The sequence below is a fragment of the Pteronotus mesoamericanus genome, unplaced genomic scaffold, assembly GCF_021234165.1.
Source record: "Pteronotus mesoamericanus isolate MK-2021 breed Mesoamerican mustached bat unplaced genomic scaffold, CSHL_Meso_final scaffold_85, whole genome shotgun sequence".
NCBI lineage: Eukaryota > Metazoa > Chordata > Mammalia > Chiroptera > Mormoopidae > Pteronotus > Pteronotus mesoamericanus.
The window spans coordinates 5,184,008-5,202,793 of record NW_026555329.1 but is presented as its reverse complement, the minus strand read 5'-3'; the positions used below and the strand labels follow the sequence as shown (position 1 = coordinate 5,202,793).

Genomic DNA, 18,786 nt, shown 5'->3' with positions numbered 1-18,786 from the left:
TACGAAAACCTCAAATCATTGACTTAAACAGAAGAATATCTGTGAACCTCTAGATTAAAAGGGAAAAAATAAAGCGCACATAGGCATGTCTTATTCTTTGTAGAAGCCTTATTTTTTGTAAAAACGGAGGTTTATCTGCCACTTGCTCCCTTAGACTATATTGTTTGTCCTCATCAAGAGAAAGCATAATGCTTCAATAGTGTATTTTACATAAGACATGTCTCTAAGCATAAAATTAAGGGGATCTGTAGAAAGTTTTCAGATATAAATTTTCAAATAATCCTGCATATTATCGCACACTAAGAACAATACATTATTATAGTACAAAAAGCATTAACATCAATTCCGTGATTGAGTTTCACGTTTCCGTAGAACACTTGGGGGAAGCCTAAATGAAGATTTCTGGAGCTCACACCTGACCTTAGTTTCAAACACTGATGAGTAAACAAACCAGCCTAAGTAGTCAGGCAGAAAGGAGACATCCACGGGACTGTGTGCTCTTGCTTTGGGACTCCCAAGCAAATAAATGTTGGGTTCCATGTAATACGCCTTTAACTTGCAGAAGGCGATAAATACTTATTGAGCGCCTACGACATTCCAACCTGATAGTGAAGAAAACATCAACCCTGTTCCTACGGAGATAACACTAATGGGAGACACTTTGATAGATTCAACCGCCCAATTAGCCGAAGAGAGATACTCTCACCACGTAACCTAAGTTTGTAAAATCTGTTTTCGACCAAGGGAAGGGGACGCGCCCCCTTGGGCCAGCTGGAAGACAAAACATCCGGCTCCAGGCGGGCACCAAGGCAACCGCGGCGCCCCCGCGTTGCGTGGCTGCAAGCGGCGCGCGGTTGTGACGCTAGGCCCCGCCCCCCGCTCGCTTCATAGCGCCCCCGCCCCCTCCAGCGCAGTGCGCAAGCTCCTCCGCCCGGCTCCGGTTCTACCGGGCTGCACAGCCGAGCCCGCGACACTGCGTCCCGGCGAGCTCCGGAGGGTCCTCCAGGCCTTGTTCTCCCGCAGTGGCCGCGCCTCTGCCGCCCGCACGCTCGGGAGCAGGGCGCTGCAGCCGTAGTCTCTGCCGTGGTGTTTGCTAAACAAGCTCCAGCGCGCCCGGGGGCGTGTAACCCCTCGGAGAGCCCCGGGCGTGAACCGAGCTGACGGAGGATGGCAGCCTCCGGAGTGGAGAAAAGCTGCAAGAAGAAAACAGAAAAGAAACTTGCTGCTCGAGAAGAAGCTAAATTGTTGGCAGGCTTCATGGGTGTCATGAATAACATGCGGAAACAGGTATCTCCGGGGTGGGTGTGACCGACGGCGGAGGGGGAAGGTGGTCCGGGATTCGGGCCCCTCGCTGCCAGGGCTGAAATTCGCGCCTTGTGGATCGAGACCCTCTTCCTCCTCCGTCCTCCCATTTTGCACGCAAGCAAAGCTGCTGTTAGGAGAGGGTCGCTTTAAATTGTCGAGCAAAAGCGCCTCCGCGTCTGCCGATGCTGTGACTCTCAAGTCCGACTCGTGGGAGACTCCTGGGGCTGGCATTCGGCGTCGGGTGTCGCTTGTATAACAGCTCTGCCCTAGTTATCTCTTTGTGAGGCGAGGATCCCTCCATTGGCGAGCCAGCCGTGTAAGGTGTCGGGAGATCTGTGCGAGGAAGCCCATTGGCACAGCCCAACCCGAAGCCCCCCAGGAGGGGAGAATCACTGCTTGGCCAGAAATCAGCTCCTCTCAAATAAGGATCCCCGCCCCCTTCCATGGTACCTGGGTGGAGCAAGTTGCGGTGCCCTCCGGTCCCTGTTAATTGAGAACAGAAAACAGACATCGATACATGCCGTGCAGTCTGTTAAGGGCACCGTGCGCCTCTGCTAGGACGAGGAGCTCTTTGTTCTGTCTTTGGTACGTGGCGCATTAATGAAAGTCTTCACGCCGTTGGCGAAAGGTGGGTTATGAAAAGAACGGATTTTAATACGCCGGAGAATGTAGACTAGAGGGGTTTTATTTATTCTTAATTCCATAACATTTTATACCAGTAAAGCACCAAGGAAAGTTACTTGGTTACTTTTCAATTACTGTCTGTAAATGTTATTTATAGAAAATACGAGTCTAAGGAGATTTGTGGGAATACTTCGGTGTTGTGACAGTGGTCCTGTTTTTCAAGAGGACAAAAACAGGTTGGTTGTATGAGGAACTGCAGAACCTAGTTTGCCTATCTAGTGGTTCTGATGGGAATATGGATGGCAGTAGACGCATTGAAGATCTTTATGAAGATACTGACTTTGGCTTCTTTAGTCAAATTCTGACTGATGGGATCTTGCCTTTGTCATCAGATCCTGGCATGGTGCATGAATGCAGTAGGTATCTGTGGGAATGCCTTTACATCTTTCCTGGCCTTTGTGCTTAAGTGGCTGTGATTGCCTGAATTCAGTATTTTATGAATCTTACTTTTATATACCTATTTTTATATGTACATTCATGTTCCTTTCATGTAAATGTTTTTATATTAAATGTTAAATGTTTACAGCACCACTGACTGGTGCATTTAACTAGCATCTGCCTGTAAATGGTAGTTAAACATGGTTCACCAATGCTAAAATGTGTTCCCAACAACCTTCCCACTCCCTCAAATAATGTGTTTTCATCTGTGGACTATAGCATTGTAAAGCACTGTCTAATTTCTTACACAGACAGGGTGCAACTGGGTTGCAGCATCAAATGTTTACTTGAGGAGGAGGGGATTGCCTGAGACTGTATAATTTAGCTCTTTGGTTTAAAAATTTATCTATATCCATTTCTTAGACTTAGCTTTGGACTATATTAACAGCTGTTTATTTACTGTCAAAATAGAAATATAGTTACTGAAAAATCCGGATTGTCTTACTGAGTAGAAAGGGAAAATGGATGCTGGGTGGCATCTCTCCCACAATGGTTAACTGACCTTGATCTTCTGGATTCTCCTTTTGTCAGTGGCTTTGCATGTAAGCCCAACAGTTCTCCAATAGCACTTTTACCAGCTTCATGAAATCCTACACCGTTTATCAGATGTGTAGGTGTGCTTTGCAGTTGGTTTGCATTATATTTGTATTGCTCTGTTTAGCATCATAGCACAGGAGATGCACACCAAGAATGACTGACAAGGGCAGTTGATGGGAATTGGCAGAAATAGAAGCTGGTCTGAGCCAGAGGAGGAATGTTTGAATGAGGACCAATTTTGTGGCTTCTTGTTCTTTCATAAATATTTTTGTTGTGACTAATTTTGCTTCTCCTAATGACCTCATTACTTTGGGGATCAGGATAATGAGTACCTGAATGACAAGGATTCTTCTATATATATCCAGAAGCATTTCTACAAGAATTTGAGAGCACTGTGAAATTAGGAAACCTGAATTCCAGTCCCTGCTCTACTATTAATTAGTTTTGTGATTTTCAGGTAATTTGATTTAGGTCATTTCATCTCTCTGTAACATAGTAGCCAAGCCTTTACATAGTGATGAAAGGGGGTTCTGCAGAACCAGGAGCCTCAGCTTCTTAAAAGATTTTATTTAGTTTTAGTGAGAGTGGAAAGGAAGGCAAGAGGAAGAGAAACATCGATGTGAGAGAGAAATATCAATCAGTCGTCTCCCAGACGTGCCTGGACCAGGGACCAAACGCTCAACCTAAGCATATGCCCTGACCAGGAATCGAACTGGCAACCTTTCTCTTTGCAGGGCCGCACCCAACCAACTGAGCCACACTTGTCAGGCTCAGCTTCTAATTCTGTTTGTTTGTTTGTTTATTTGTTTGTTTTGTTTTATTTTAGCCTCAGCCTCTTATGGAGCCTTTTCCTCAATCACCCTTGCAGCCATTTCCAGCCTCTTTTTGTTTATGAAGTATTCACATAAAAGGATACAAATCATAAACATGTAGCTCAGTGAATTGTTACAAAGTGGCCATACCACCACCAACAAGAAATAGAACATGACCAATTCACCAGAGGTCCTTCCTTATGCCCTTCTCAGTAACTGCCCCTCAAAGGTAACCATTATGCTTTTTTTTTTTTTTTTTTACTTTTTTGAATGTATTTAAATGGAATCATACATAAATGCACGTGTCAAAAGAAGATGGCGACCAAGTAGGTGGGAGCTGACCCAACTCGGATGCCCAGCTGATCTTCCAAAAAACAAAGTGAACAGTCAACAGAATCTTAGCTGATACAAAGTTTGGAAGCCAAAGAGTACAGAGGATGCTTTAAAACGGGTGTTAAGGTTTCATAGGTGGATGGGGAAAGTCCCCCAGCTTGGCTTCAGCAGCGGGTCACCTGCATCCATGGAGAGCCTTGCCAGAGATGCCAGCCTCAAGGCTCCCTCCCATTACAGAGCCGGGAATTTCCAGACCCGTCCAGGAGGGACTTGGATACAAAAAGTCGCAAAGTCATCAGGGAGAACCAGGCTACATACGCACGTGCGCGCGCGCACACACATGCACGCATGCACAGATCTAGCGGCACACCCTAGCTGTGAACGCCAACCGGGAGGATGCCAGAGAGTGAGAGAGACACTGCACCTGGATCTGGTGGAGGAAGAGGGCCACAGCTGGCCTTGACCAAGATAGACCCTTGACTTTTTGGAGAGGTGGAGTGTGTGGAAAGCCAGGCAGTGGCTTGGTGGGAGTGCCCAGAGAGACTTTTTTAAAAGGGGGAGCCGAGGCATGCCGGGCAGGGACCCCGCGTACAGAGCTGTCCTGCCAAGAAGAAGGGAGGATTGTGGGTGTGATTTGCTCCCACTCAGTACAGCTGGGCGGATTGATCAAAGGGGTGCAAAGGTGAGGTGGTGTCTCGGCCCCAGCGTGGTACAGCGGTACACAGTGGAGAGTGCTGGCCCCTCTGTGCTATGAGGGCGGTGGGCTGGGAACTGTGCACCTGCAATTATTTGAGGCCAGACTGGGCCCCCATCCTTGGCAGAATGTCCAGGAATAGGAGGTTGAGCCCAGCCCCCACCTCCTGCAGGAATGGGGGAAGATCTGCAAAACAGCTGGGAAGACTTAACAACACTGCAGGGAGCATTTCTGCAAGAGTAAGACAGCAAGACAAATGCCTAAAAGGGCCCATTTTGAACTCACAGGGAGACAAAGTACACTGGGTCCTAGTGCCCTATTTCACTGAGACCATCAAAGAAAGTTCAGAAAGTGTACAGTAAGGGGGAGTAAGGGCGCCGCCTAGCCTTGGCTCACACAAGAGCTACTGATAAACCAAGCAGGAGAGACCTGACACTCTTACACAGATGGTGCCCCCCTCCCCTGCCTGCCAGATCCCTGGGAAACAGATAGTTATTTAATCAGAAACTCTACATTATTGGACAGACTAAGATGGGAGGGCTGGGGCAGAGGGAACCCGCCCACAAGTTTCCCAGAAGACTTAACAGCGCCTCTCAGGGGAGACACAGAGGCCCCACCCTCTGGATCGCAACTGAAGCTCCCTCTAAAGGCAGGTGAAGGAGATACAGGTAGTGTTGCCAGAAGTTGGACAACCCACTCTGGAGCCATGAGCTGATAAAAAACCAGAGACTGATCCAGAAAGAAGTCAGAAGGCGAACACCAGCAACTGAGACAAATTTCACATTGCTCTTCCAGAACTTGTGTGTTTCTTTCTTATTTTTTTCCTTTCTCATAGCCTTTTAATATTTCTGCTTTTTCTTCAATCATTTTCACTAACTACTCTTGGTCTTTTATTTTTTATTCTTTTTATGCAGACCATATATACTTTTCATATTATTATTTCAGATCCCACTTAGCACCCTTCCCTGGTCTTACTCCATTTTACCTTATTCCTGACTTTTCTTACTGTTGCTGTAAATTTTATTTTCTCCCATGCTATGGCATGTTCTATTCCTTACTCTTACTATTTCTCTTCCTTCTGTACTTGAAAAACATTCTTCCTTCCTTAAGTCAGCTCACATTCTTTTTCCCCTCTTATAATAGTCTCATTTCCTTCCCACCTTTATAAATTGTGACTACTTGGGTGAGCATATCACAGTTATTGCTATTCTTCTCCAGCGGAATTCCTATTTTTTTCACTATCTGTTTGTACTTTAAATCCCATAGGATACTCTCCCCCTGCCTTGCTCCATTTTTTCTTCCCCCTGCCCTTGATCAGTTGAATTAGGAAATTAATTTATTTTCCCTTTCTTAGCCTGGATTCTATTCCTTACTATTAGTAGTTTTCATCCCCCATCCTCTCAAAATCATTTTCATTTACTGTAGACCTCTCATCTTCACTTTTCTCTTTTGTATAGTATTCTTGTTCCCTTTCCACCTTTATTAATCTTCACTCGGCTGCTCCTGTTGTTACTGTCCCTGATGTGGTTTTTCTGCAGTTTTAGTCCCATTGGTTCAATACCTTTTTAACTTTACTTTAAACCTCATAGTATACACTTTCCTTCTCTTCCTCCATTTATGCTACCACCCTTCCCTGTTTTACTTATGTTTTAAAATTTCTTCTCTCCCTTTCTTCTCCTTGTTTCCATTCTCTTATTATTTATCCTTCCTCTTCCCACTCAAAATCATTTTTCCCTCTTTTAGTCATCTCATATTCCCTCTTTTCTGTCTTATAATATTCTTAATCTCTCTCCATCTTTATTAATCTTTGTTCAATTGTTGTTAATATTGCTGATGTGGTAGGGTTTGTTTTTTGTTTTGTTTTTTGTTTCTGCTGGTGTGGGTTCGGTTTCCTGGTAATATTGCTTTGTTAACTAATACCTGTATAACAGCATACAAGACACAGTAAGAGTTATGACTACCACGCAGCCAGCTGGAGAGGAGGATACAGCAATAAATGAGCCACCAGCAAGCAAAGCCCAAATACAACAAGAGAGCCCACACAAATTGAGTAAAGGACAACCCTAGAGCACCTAAATTAGAAGATTAAAGAGGCTGCACCACTGAGTCCCACAGAACTCCTATCACAGAAGTCACCCCACAAAGATAGGCAGGCAAAGGAGAGCATCCTGAGATGCAGAAACAAACAAAGTCATCTAAAATGGTGAGACAAAACTCATCAAGAAAAAAAGAGGACCCAAATAAATCAGAAACAAAAGAGAAGAAATTACAACCAATACCACAGAAATCCAAAAAAAAGTAAGAAATTATTATGAACAACTACTATATGCCAAGCAATTTGAAAACCTGGATGAAATGTACAAATTCCTAGAAATAGGTATCCTCCAAAACTGAGTCAAGAAGCAGAAAGCCTGATTAGACCAATAACAGCTAGTGAAATTGAAGCACTAATCAAAAAACTGGCACACAAAAGCCCTGGACTGGAAGGCTTCACAGGAGAATTTTACCAGACATTTAGGGAAGTGCTAACCTCAAACCTTCTCAAACTATTCCGAAAAAATGCAAGAATGGGAAAACTCAAAACTCTTTTTATGAGGCCAGTATTGATGTAATTCCAAAGCCAAATAAAAACAAAACAAAGAAAGAAAACTACAGGCCAATATCGCTGATGAACATACATGCTAAAATCCTCAACAATATATTAGCAAACTGGATCCAGCAATACATGAGAAAGATCATACACCATTATCAAGTGGGATTCATCCCAAAAATGCAAGGATGGTACAATATACGCAAATCAATAAATGTAATACATCACATAAACAAAATGAAAGACAAAAATCACATGATCATATCAATAGATGCCAGAAAAGCATTTGATAAAATACAGCACTAATTATAATAATAAAAAAAAACACTCCACAAAGTTGGAGTAGAGAGAGCACACCTCAACATAATAAACGCCATATATGAGAACTCTATAGCCAACATCATACTCAATGGGCAAAAACTAAACACTTCTCCCTTGAGATCAGGAAAAATACAAGGATGTTGCCTTTCACCACTTCTATTCAACATAGTGCTGGAAGTTCTAGCCACAGCGATCAGACAAGAAAAAGAAGTAAAAAGAATCCATCCAAATTGGAAAGGAGGAAGCAAAACTGTCATTGTTTGCAGATGACATGATAGTATACATAGAAAACCCTACAGACTGCACCAAAAAACTACTCGACCTAATAAGTGAATTTGGCAAAATGACAGGATAGAATCAATATTCAGAAATCAAAGACATTGCTGTACACTAACAATGAAATATCAGAAACAGAAATTAGGGAAGAAATCCCATTTATTATAGCAACAAGAAAAATAAAATAGTTAGGAATAAACTTAACCAAGGAAGAAAAAGACCTGTACTCAGAAAACTACAGGACATTGAAGAAAGGAATTAAGGAAGACACAAATATATAGAAGCATATACTGTCTTCATGGATTGGACGAATTAACACCATTAAAATGTCCATAGAACCCAAAGCAATCTATAGATTTAATGCAATCCCTATTAAAATACTAATGATATTTTTCACAGATATAGAATAAATATTTCAAAAATTTATATGGCACCATAAATGACCCTGAATTGCCTCAGCAGTTTTGAGAAAGATTAAAGCTGGAGGGATTACAGTACCTGACATCAAACTATTACAAGGCCACTAATCAAAACAGTCTGATACTGGCATAAGAAGAGCCACATAGAGTGATGGAACAGAATAGAGAGCCCAGAAATAAACCAATGCCAATATGGTCAGTTAATATTTGATAAAGGGAGCAGGAACATAAAATGGAGTGAAAATAGCCTCTTCAGTAAATGGTGCCGGGAGATCTGGACAGACACATGCAAAAAAAGTGAAGCTAGACCACCAACTTACACCATACACCAAAATAAACTCAAGGTGGATAAAAGACTTAAATATAAGCTGTGACTCCATAAAAGTAGTAGAGGAAAACATAGGCAGTAAAATTTCAGATATACCATGCAGCAGTATTTTCACCTATACATCCCCCCTAGGGCAAGGGATATAAAGGAAAGAATAAACAAATGGGACTACATCAAATTAAAAAGCTTCTGCATGGCTAAAGAAAGCATCAACCAGATGAAAAGGGAACCAGCTATATGGGAAAACATTTGCCAATGATACCTGGGACAAGGATTGATCTCCAAAATATATTAAAAACTCATACAGCTCCACATCAGGAAGACAAACAAGCCAATTAAAAAAACGGGCAAAAGACCTGAACAGACAGACAGTTCTCCAAGGAGGACATACAGAGGGCCCATAGACAAAGGAAAGGAAACTCAGCATCACTAGCCATCAGAGAAATGCAGATTAAAACCACAATGAGATACCACTTCACACCAGTCAGAATGGCCATCATTAACTAATCAACAAACAACAAGCTCTGGCAGGGTTGTGGAGAGAAGGATTCCACTGTTGGTGGGAATGCAGACTGGTGCAGCCACTGTGAAAATTATATGGAATTTCCTCAAAAAACTAAAAATGGAACTGCTTTTTGATACAGTGGTTCCACTGCTGGGATTATACCCTAAGAACTCTGAAACACCAATTCAGAAGATCCTATGCACCACTATGTTCATAGCAGCATTATTTACAATAGCCTATTGCTGGAAACAGCCTTTGTGCTCATCAGTAAACAAATGGATCAAAAAAGTGTTGCACATCTATGCAATGGACTACTATGCAGCAGAAAGAAAGAAGGAATTCCTACTCTTTGCAACAGCATGGATGGAACTGGAGAGTATTACACAAAATGAAATAAGTCAGGCGGTGAAAGAAGAATACTATATGATCTCACCTATAAACAATCAACAAAACAAACAAATGAGCAAAATAGAACCAGAGACAGGGAAATAAAGAACAAGCTGGCAGTGACCAAAGGGGAGAGAGTGGGTGGTTACGGGGGAAAGACGGGGAAGGGGAAGTCAAGAAACATGTATATAGGATCCATGGACATGGACAATGAGGTGGGAATTGACTGCCTGAGGGGAGGGGGCATGGGTGGGGCAGGGGAGAGCAATGGGGAAAAAAGTGGGACAACTGTAAATTGAACAACAATTTGAAAAAATACTCTCTTGTCTTAGTTTCTTATTAAAGACAACGGTATGTTTGTGAGACTTATCTATGTGGTTGTGTATAGCTCTAGTTCATCCTTATTATATGAGATCTGCCCAGAAGGTATCCATTCATGTAATATGAAAAATAGAGACATTTATTGAAGAAGATACAAGAAACATTGTACATAGGACAATGACACCTCAGTCCTCTTCAAAGGAGGCACCTTGGGACCTCACACAGTTCTCCCAGTCACCATCAGCTGCCCTGTCGTATTTTCCTGAATCTCATTGATGGTCTGAAATCCCTTCCCTTTCAAAGGTGATTTTAGTTTTAGGAAAAGCCAGAAGTTGCAGGGCACCAAACTTGGCCTGTAGGCAGACTGAATCACCTGGGTGACTTGATGTTTCGCCAGACAACTGTGCATGAGACGTGATGCATGAGTGGAAGCATTGTTGTGATGAAGCTGCCAATCACCAGTTGCCCATAGCTGCAGCCTTCTGAATCATCCAAATAGTTTTCACAGAGGACTGTTCTAGCTGAACACAAAACTTGATGCAGATTTGTTGCTCTACTAGCTCAGTCATTTTAAATGTGATGGCCATACAGTACACATACTCACTCAATGGTGTCTGCTGCCCCCACTGACTAGTACAGTGAAGTTGTTATTGTTCATACATGTGCATTCCAGTCCACCCTCCTTGGCTGCCAGGTGACATCAATGTCATGCCATTCTCATTAAGAATGGCTGAACTTCCTCCAGACAGACCTCATATATAGTATCCCATTGTATAAGCACACTACAGTTTATCCATTCTATCATTATGGACATTTGGGCTACTTCCAGTTTGGGACTATTAAGAACAGTACTACTTTGAACATTTTTGTATATTTTTGTACATGTCTTTTGATATGTACATATATACATCTCTGTTGGGAACTACCTAAGAGTGGAGTTGTTGAGTTATAGGTTATGCTACATAAAGCTTTAATAAATACCATCATAGTTCCCAAAATTTTGCCAGTTTACATTTCTGCCAGCTGTGTGTGAGAGAACCTTTTGCTCTATATCCTTGTCAATTCTTGGTATTGTCAGTCTTTATAATGTTAGCCTTTCTAGTGGGTATCTTATTTAATTAGTTTGCATACATATTTATTTTCCTAACTTTTTGTTATTAATGTTATTGCCTGATCCATTAGAGAGGGGCTTTACAAAGCAGGCCTGGGCCGTAGTCACTACTGTACGTATCTAATTACACTGTGTTAATGAACTCCACAAGACCCTTAACATTGAAAGATATGTTTGAGACCTTTTGAGTACCACTGTAGTTTACAGTTTCCTCATGTTAACTGAAATAAAGCATAACTGGGATTTGAAAGCTTATTGTTAGGCTCATTATATGGTGACAAACAATAATTTGACTTTGGATAGTGGGCACACAATGCAATATACAGATCATGTATCATAGAAATATATACCTGAAACCTATACAACCTTATGAACCAATGTCACCCCAATTTATTTAATAACATTTTTAAAAATAAATAAAACCTTATGTTAAAGCCGTACTGAAGGTTATATGAGAGAACCACAAGACTGATTGGAAGATTTGATGCTGGGCAGTTGCCTGGTCTCACAAAAATGGCTCAGCTTTTGTCTATTCACCTCTCCAAGACTGTAAATTACTACATATCATTAATCTTTAGAGTTTCTTGTGAAACACTTCTTGAGCAGTTATTCTCTACCTGCTATTCTGCAAGTGTTTTACGTGTTTCGTCTCATTTATTCTCATCACCACTGCCACTGACAGCTCGCATCATCCCAGTTTCCACTCTTAGCTCTCTTCTGTCGTCTCTTTTTGCGTCTCTGCTTCTCTCTCTGCCTCCGTCTCTCTCTCCAGTGCCTCAGGCTTTCCTGACGGTTCTCTTTTCACATCCACCTGGCAAAAAGCATGGATGACTATTTACACTCCGTGTGCAAAGCGTCCAAGCACAGCTGGAGACTCTCCCGTCAGCGGGCAGTGCTCTGCCAGGTCAGTCCCAGCATCAGCTTAGGCTGTGGGAACTGGTGAGCTGTCCTACTTTCTCTTTATTTTACTGTCTTCCTCTAACTTGAGTCTTTTCTCTGTATCCTCACTTTCAGTAGATCATCCTTTTTTTGACATCACAAATAAATAGAAGTCATTAGTCTGAAACTAACTTTTAACTTTCCACCACCAGATCTATAAACCTATTTTGACACTTTGCTTTTTCTCTTTTATCCTGCTACAGTGAGAAAGCTGTCTGTTTTCCACCTGAGCTTTGACTCCTTCAGTACTAGCCTGTTTAGAAAAGTTATACCGTTGGTTATTCCATCTCTGTTGAGCATCTTTAACTTCTTTACTGGATTCTCACCGTCAGCATTTAAGCCCTGTCTTACTAATTTTGTGACATTGGGCATGTCACAACTGCTTCAGACTTGTACGTTCTTATTGGCCCAAAAATGATTATGGTATCATATTAACCTTACTGATGTTGGGAATAGTGAGAGAAAGCATGTGAAGATTTTGATAAATTATTCATTGTTGTACAAATATTATTGGTATTGTACTATCACAATGAGTCTGCTGGGATTCTTGGTTACCAGCAACAGAAACCGATTCTGTCTCTGGTAAAAATATTCTATTGCAAGGATACCCGGAGCTGATAGCATTAACCACAGGTTGGAAAATGAGCAGTGTGGCAAATAAGCAGGAACAGGGGATTGGTTCCCTGGTAGCTAGGCTGCAGAAACCCTGGAGTCACGGTTCCTCTGTAGGAACATACTTAATCACTTGCCATTGGTGTCATAAAGATGATTTTCCATCCATCTATCACTCATTCAAGGTTCAGATTCCTGGAAGTCAGTGTCTAATTGGCTGGCCTTATATCATCTGCCAGACATGGGCTGTGCTAAGGAGTGAGTAGAAGAAATACCTGACTTTCACCTTCCGTAATGAAAGGTCCCCTTTCCAAGATAGTTTATGGTGAGGAATTTTCTGGAAATGGGAGCTTGGGGTTCTAATAGGAAGGGGAAATTGATACTAGACAGCCAGACTCCACGAATATCCACTATGGTCCACACCTTAGGCCATTCAATACAAACATGCATGCTCCTATTCTCATTCCTATAATTCAAAACCAAAGTCAACAATCAGTTTTTTTTTCCCTTACCATATCTAACTCCAAGTTCAAGAGCACTTAATGCTATTCATTCCTTCTATAATCATTTCAAGATCCTGAGGACTAAGAAGTAATAGATTTGTGTGATTGTGGCTGGGAAAGAAGAAAGAAACTAGTTAAAACTTATGTAAAGATAAGAACAAAGATGAAAATGAAAGAAGCCCCATTCATTGTTTATCATTTATACGTTAATATTTTTATTTATTGTTGTATTTATGACTTCCTCTTTTACTACCTATTCCTATTCTTTGTCTGTAGTCAACTCCTCAAAGTTCTTTGTCTGCTGGGGTGACCTAATCCTTTAGTCCTAGGTATGTTAAGCCTTTGGTCTTGCCTATATAAATGGTTACTTCAGTCTTTCCTTAACATTTACCACTAGAGTTGGCAGTACCAGTGTTGGGTCTGGGATTTGATTTTTTTGCTACTTAAAAGCTTAATTAGCTAGCCTGTTGCTGTTTAATGGATGTTGGCAGAAGACATGAGACTCTTATGTCAGAGTCAACAGACTGGGTTACTCACAGCACAGCATTGTGAGCATTGAATGTATGTCTCAGCTCCCCTTGCCCCACAAGTGCTATAGGACAGCGTCATGGGGCCCAGATGGATGTACACACAGTGGATTTGTGTCACAGCTAAGGAATGAATACTGAGGTTAAGAAATCTGCCCCCCCCCCCTTTTTTAAGCAAGCAAGAAGCAATCCTGCTCTTTAGCCTGGAGGGGAGGCATTATCTCATCCCTTATGGGCACTTGCTGCGAAAACAACCCTGAGAAATGGTAACCTGGATAAAAAGCAGCAGGGCCTTGCAGTCCTGCTATGTCCAAGAAGATATGTAAGAACTAATGGACTGCTGTGTCTCCCGGCAACCACGGGGAGCGCCCAATAGGGGTACTCAGAGGGATCCCCTGTGTTCCAGCCATCTGCCTCACGATGGCTGGGGCAGGCACCTGGCCGGATGCAATAACTTGTTCATTTTACCCAGTGGCACAAGGAGGTCAGAATGACCAGGTCCTAGTCTTAACTTGCAGTTCTGTACAAGTATTGTTACATCGCTTGTTTGAATCTTTTTTTTTTCTTTTTTTTGGTTCTCAAATCTCTTAAGTTGCAGAATCCACCTCCAGAAAGACTAATTGCTGAGATCAAAACCAAATTGTTTTTAAGTGAATCATTAAATATAATAGGGAGGGGAACCTCTTCTATCTCTCTGTTGCTGGGCTAGTTCTGGCTACAGAGAAACCATTCTGTCTATATGAATTATATGAAATCAGATCATTTGAAAATGGATTCTGCTGCTTAAAGGAAAAATTTTGAAAACTACTGATAAGTCTTTTCCCTGAAAGGAGAATGTACTTTGTGTGTATGTATATATCTTTCTGTGTATGGTGTTGGGAACAGAGGGCAAAGGGACTGCGAATGGGAAGGGGAGAATATTTCTAACCGTCCTCACCCAAAGGAAAGGAAATGAGGTCTTGAGCTTATATCTCTCTCCCTAATTTTGCCCAATGTGCATGCGTGTGTGTGTGTGTGTGTGTGTGTGTGTGTGAGAGAGAGAGAGAGAGAGATTCTAATCTATTTTAGAGCCTAAGACATTGCTGTTTTATTAACAATGAGGTAACTGTTGAAACCCACATACTTCTGCTTAAGCAGGACCATACGCCATGTCTTACAGTAAACGCTATAAACTAGATTTGGGCCCAGCCGTCTTTTTTTTTTTTTTTTTCCTCTGCAGGATAAAAAATAAATATATATACAGATTCCAAAATTTCGATTATTGGGATCTAAGATTCTTGGGGTGCACAGAGGTGAATAGAAAGGACTATATATGGGCTTCTCAAGCAAGGTCTAATTTTCCAACTGTATTTCATTAGAGAAGCGCTGCACATGGGGGCTCCCGAGTACTTCTGTCAATAACATGTCCTCCTGTGTCTCTTTTGAACATTGAGCTTTATATAAACTCCCTTACTGGTGGATTTCAGACACCAAAGCCCCAACAGACACCCACTCCCAGCAGAAGTTAGCTGGCCTGAGCAACTGTAAATTCTTATTTCCAAGTTTGCTTTGTCTCTTAGGTCTTCTGTTTTTTTACTGGCCCAGGAAATGCTGCTATGTTCTATCTTCAATGCTGATGAGGCATCCTCTGGCAATAACTGTTCTCTTGTTTATCCTCTGAAGACCAGTGTAGGGGCCTATTTAAGTTTTTACTCCAGAAAGCTTTGAAAACAGTAGTTATCTGTTAACTGCAGACTGGAAGTTCACTTCCATTTCCCATCTCAAATTTTTCTCAAGATATCAGTCATACTCTTCCAGATTGTCTGCAGTAAATCACATGACAGCTGAAAGCACTTCATCTAATTCCATACTAGCAACATAAAATCCCCCAAATTTGACTTTTATGAACTATCTTATTAAATTCCCATATCCGTGATCTCCCTAATATAAGTGAAAATGAAAGCAATTGAATTGCAAATGTCTCCTCTCCCTGGTTTCTTACACTGCCCAGCCTCAGCCATAAGGCGTTTGCTTAAGGCTTGGGTAGCAGGATCGCTTCTTCAGCAGATGCACCATGGACTGTCTTCCACGGGAACAAATTTCATTTAATAACCTCCAAAGATGCATTTCTCCAACTTCAAAGTAGTTGGTGCCACATGTTTTTTGCATTTCAAAGGGACTCTGAAACTCTTAAAATTAGCACTGCATCATCCCCACCTCCACAAACCTGAAGAGAGCCAAGCATATCCCCCAGCTGTGTAATAAATAGTGCAGCTGTTACCACATAATTATACAATCCTAACCCACATTTTTGTTCCCAGTCGAACACAGAACAGTAACTTCAGTTTCTGAAAGAACAGAGGGATTTCAAAAGAAACGGAAGAAAATCTTGGCTTTTGGTTTTGACAGGTTGCCAGTCTGTCACCGTCCAATGATGGACCCTAAGACTGAACTCAGCTGGGAGGAATCACTTATCAACAGGCTAATGGGACACAGTGTTTACCATGTAGAGAAGGAATTTTATCTATGCATAATGTTTCAGTGGCATAAGACACATTGTTTTTCTTGGACAAAGTGTTCAGATAATTGCCAATAGATTTACTCAGCTGCCAGGGTCTCCTAGAATTTCCTCCCTTTCCCTTTGTCGATCCTACACATTTACAGTTTAATTTTTATTTCTTTTTTTAAAATCCTGTGTTCCTGGCTACCCAGGGCTAAAAGGACTGAGTTCTGTGTAGTGACCAAGTCTTCCCTCCCTTCTGAGGAAAGAGTGATCTCTATTTGTAGGGGGCACAGAATGGAGTTTGTGTCCGGGCATTCTCTCCAGTTCTGACCCTTCTGGTTCTACACGTGTGTCCCCGTTATGATTCTGTTGTGCTGTCACATTCCTTGTATCGATTAATGCCATCTCTTGGAGGCGTCTTCTCTCCCTCCCCCTGCATCTGTCTCACCTGAAGAGTGACCTTTAAGAGAGTGCTAGAAGGCCTGTGGTCTCCATCAGGACCAGTATGGCCTTTACTGTGTGCTCTTCAAAACCTTGTCTTTCCTCATTATTTGAGTTCCCAAACCTTGGAAACTTAGTGGGAGCAGACGCATTCCTTTCTGTTACCTATTTGTGTAAAATGGTCTGTATTCCTTTGTTCCTTTCAGACAGCCCAACTGAATTGTTAACCTGTTTAAGCTGAATACTTTTTCTTCCTGTGTCCTGTAGAGGTATCGTTGTTTTTTGTTTGTTTGTTTGTTTGTTTTTGAGGTTTTGTGGTTATAGTACAGGTAACACTGTTTAGATCAGAACACTTTCCTTCCTTTTCCTTTGCTTTTCATTTTGGGCCCAGGTGTTTGCTAACATACTTCCTCCCCCAGAGCCTTGCTTATAGACTTTGCCGTAGTGGAAAATACGAAGTCTGTCTGTTCAGGATCGATTCACCAGCCTTCACCACCCCCAGTGAGGTAATTCCAGTTTTGGGTATGCGCTCCTCGGCTTCCCGCCGGTGCAAGCTGGCACTCTCCCTTAAAGTCGCGTTTCCACACACTTCCCGACTGTGTTGCGTTCCTGTCCTCCCACCCAGATCACCTTGCAAATTACGTAACACATTCATAAAATGCTCTATTGCTGATGTTTCTCTTCCCCTTTCGAACCTGCCTGGCCGCCCCGCATCGCCTGTGTCACTCTCCCGTTCTTTACGGGCCGTTCTCTCTTCATGTTCGTGATGTTCATCTTTAGCTGTAACCCTACAAAAGTGTCCTAGGTCCAGGCTTTTTCTGGGACAACTGTTTTAATCTGGGAGAATTCCTGAATTCTTCTATTACATCTCTTCGATACATATCACCTTTCTTGACTAAATAACAAAAAAAAATTCTTTCTAGTTCCATCATTAAAGAGCAGTTATACTAAACCAACTGTACCTCCTTTCCCTTTCAAAGCTGTTTGGCCTAATTTATCCCATGTTTCCCTTAAAAAGGGAAATCCCCTTTCTCCTCTATTAATCTATGTGTCTTCCTTTATTTTTCTTTCTCCCTCCCACTTGCCTTTTTGTGAGTATATGGATGTTTAAATCCAACGCTGTTTATTTTGCATCTCTGAATAAACGTGATTCCCAAAGAGGCCTTTTGAATTTTTTTTCTTAGTCTTTGGGTTTATTATGGTTTTGTCGAGGCTTTTCTAGTATCTCAAGTCAAGAAGATGATTTACCTCTATAAAAATAAGGGTTCCATTGCCCTTTATCTTTTCAGTGATTTAAATCCACTGCCCGACTGTAGTTGAATCTACAGTCTGCTCAGGTATTTAGACTGAGGGCCAACTTGAAATTACACTAGGAGGGGCTGATTGCAGAACCTGTTGACACGCTACATAAATCCAAAGGTTAGTCATTCCTCAGTCCTCTCCTTGGGATACACCAAAGAGTAGAATTTGAGAAAGCTGATTGCATGCCTCCAACTAATGCCAGCACGGAGTGTTAAAAGCTAGAACCGTATACAGTGCTGTGGAGCTTACATGGAACCTAGCTGCCTTTTGCATTGCTTTCTTGAAAACTCGTAAAGAGAGCAAGAGGTCATTCCACCAACACATGCCTGAAATACTTGCCTGTCTCAAGGTCTTTCCTAGCAAAGGACCTCTTTCCTCAAAAGCTGCTTACACTGGGGTGCACTAAAGCAGCACCAAAATTTCCATCTTCCTCTGCAGTGCTCTGATTAGCTATACATACGGATTTGAGAAGCCCCCTGTCACTGGAGGTTCTAAACATGTGCGAAGTAGACAGAGAAGGTGGCTGAATTAATGGTAACAGGCTGGAGACCATGACTTTGACCGGAGCATAAAATTGGGCTTCCTCTCCTCTCTCCCATGAACTCAATTTACCCTCCGGACTGAGGCACAGCAGCTGAGGAATGGGCACGGTCCCCCTGCCTCAGGGGGGAGTCTGCCCAAGAAGTGATGTTCCGCTTCGGGCCAGATTTCTGGAAGAAGGAGCCAGGAGGCGTAGCTCTGTGTGACTGCTCCCCTCCTCTTGGCCATCCTAGTCACTCTTCCACAAGTGACAGGTCGAGAAAAGAACTGAAACTTCCTTCCACTGCTGACCTTCCCCAGAGGAAGAAGGAGTGCACTACGAGCCAGAAATCTAATGTTTCCCCTAAAGTGTAACAGTTATCCCAGTACCATTTTTTCA

At 42.2% G+C, this 18,786-nt stretch overlaps 1 protein-coding gene across 2 annotated transcripts in view; it reads left to right on the top strand.

The window, feature by feature from the left end:
* Positions 1-918: 918 nt before the first annotated feature.
* Positions 919-18,786, top strand: part of KLHL7 (kelch like family member 7) — a 62,288-nt gene continuing 44,420 nt past the window's right edge. Inside the window, exon 1 of one of the 2 annotated variants that reach the window (XM_054564266.1) lies at positions 919-1,287. In XM_054564266.1, the coding sequence (XP_054420241.1) occupies positions 1,168-1,287 (120 nt within the window). In that variant the 5' untranslated portion in view covers positions 919-1,167. Of the gene's footprint in view, positions 1,288-1,540; positions 1,934-18,786 lie in introns of those variants that run through there. The other variant, XM_054564267.1, reaches the window with a different exon arrangement.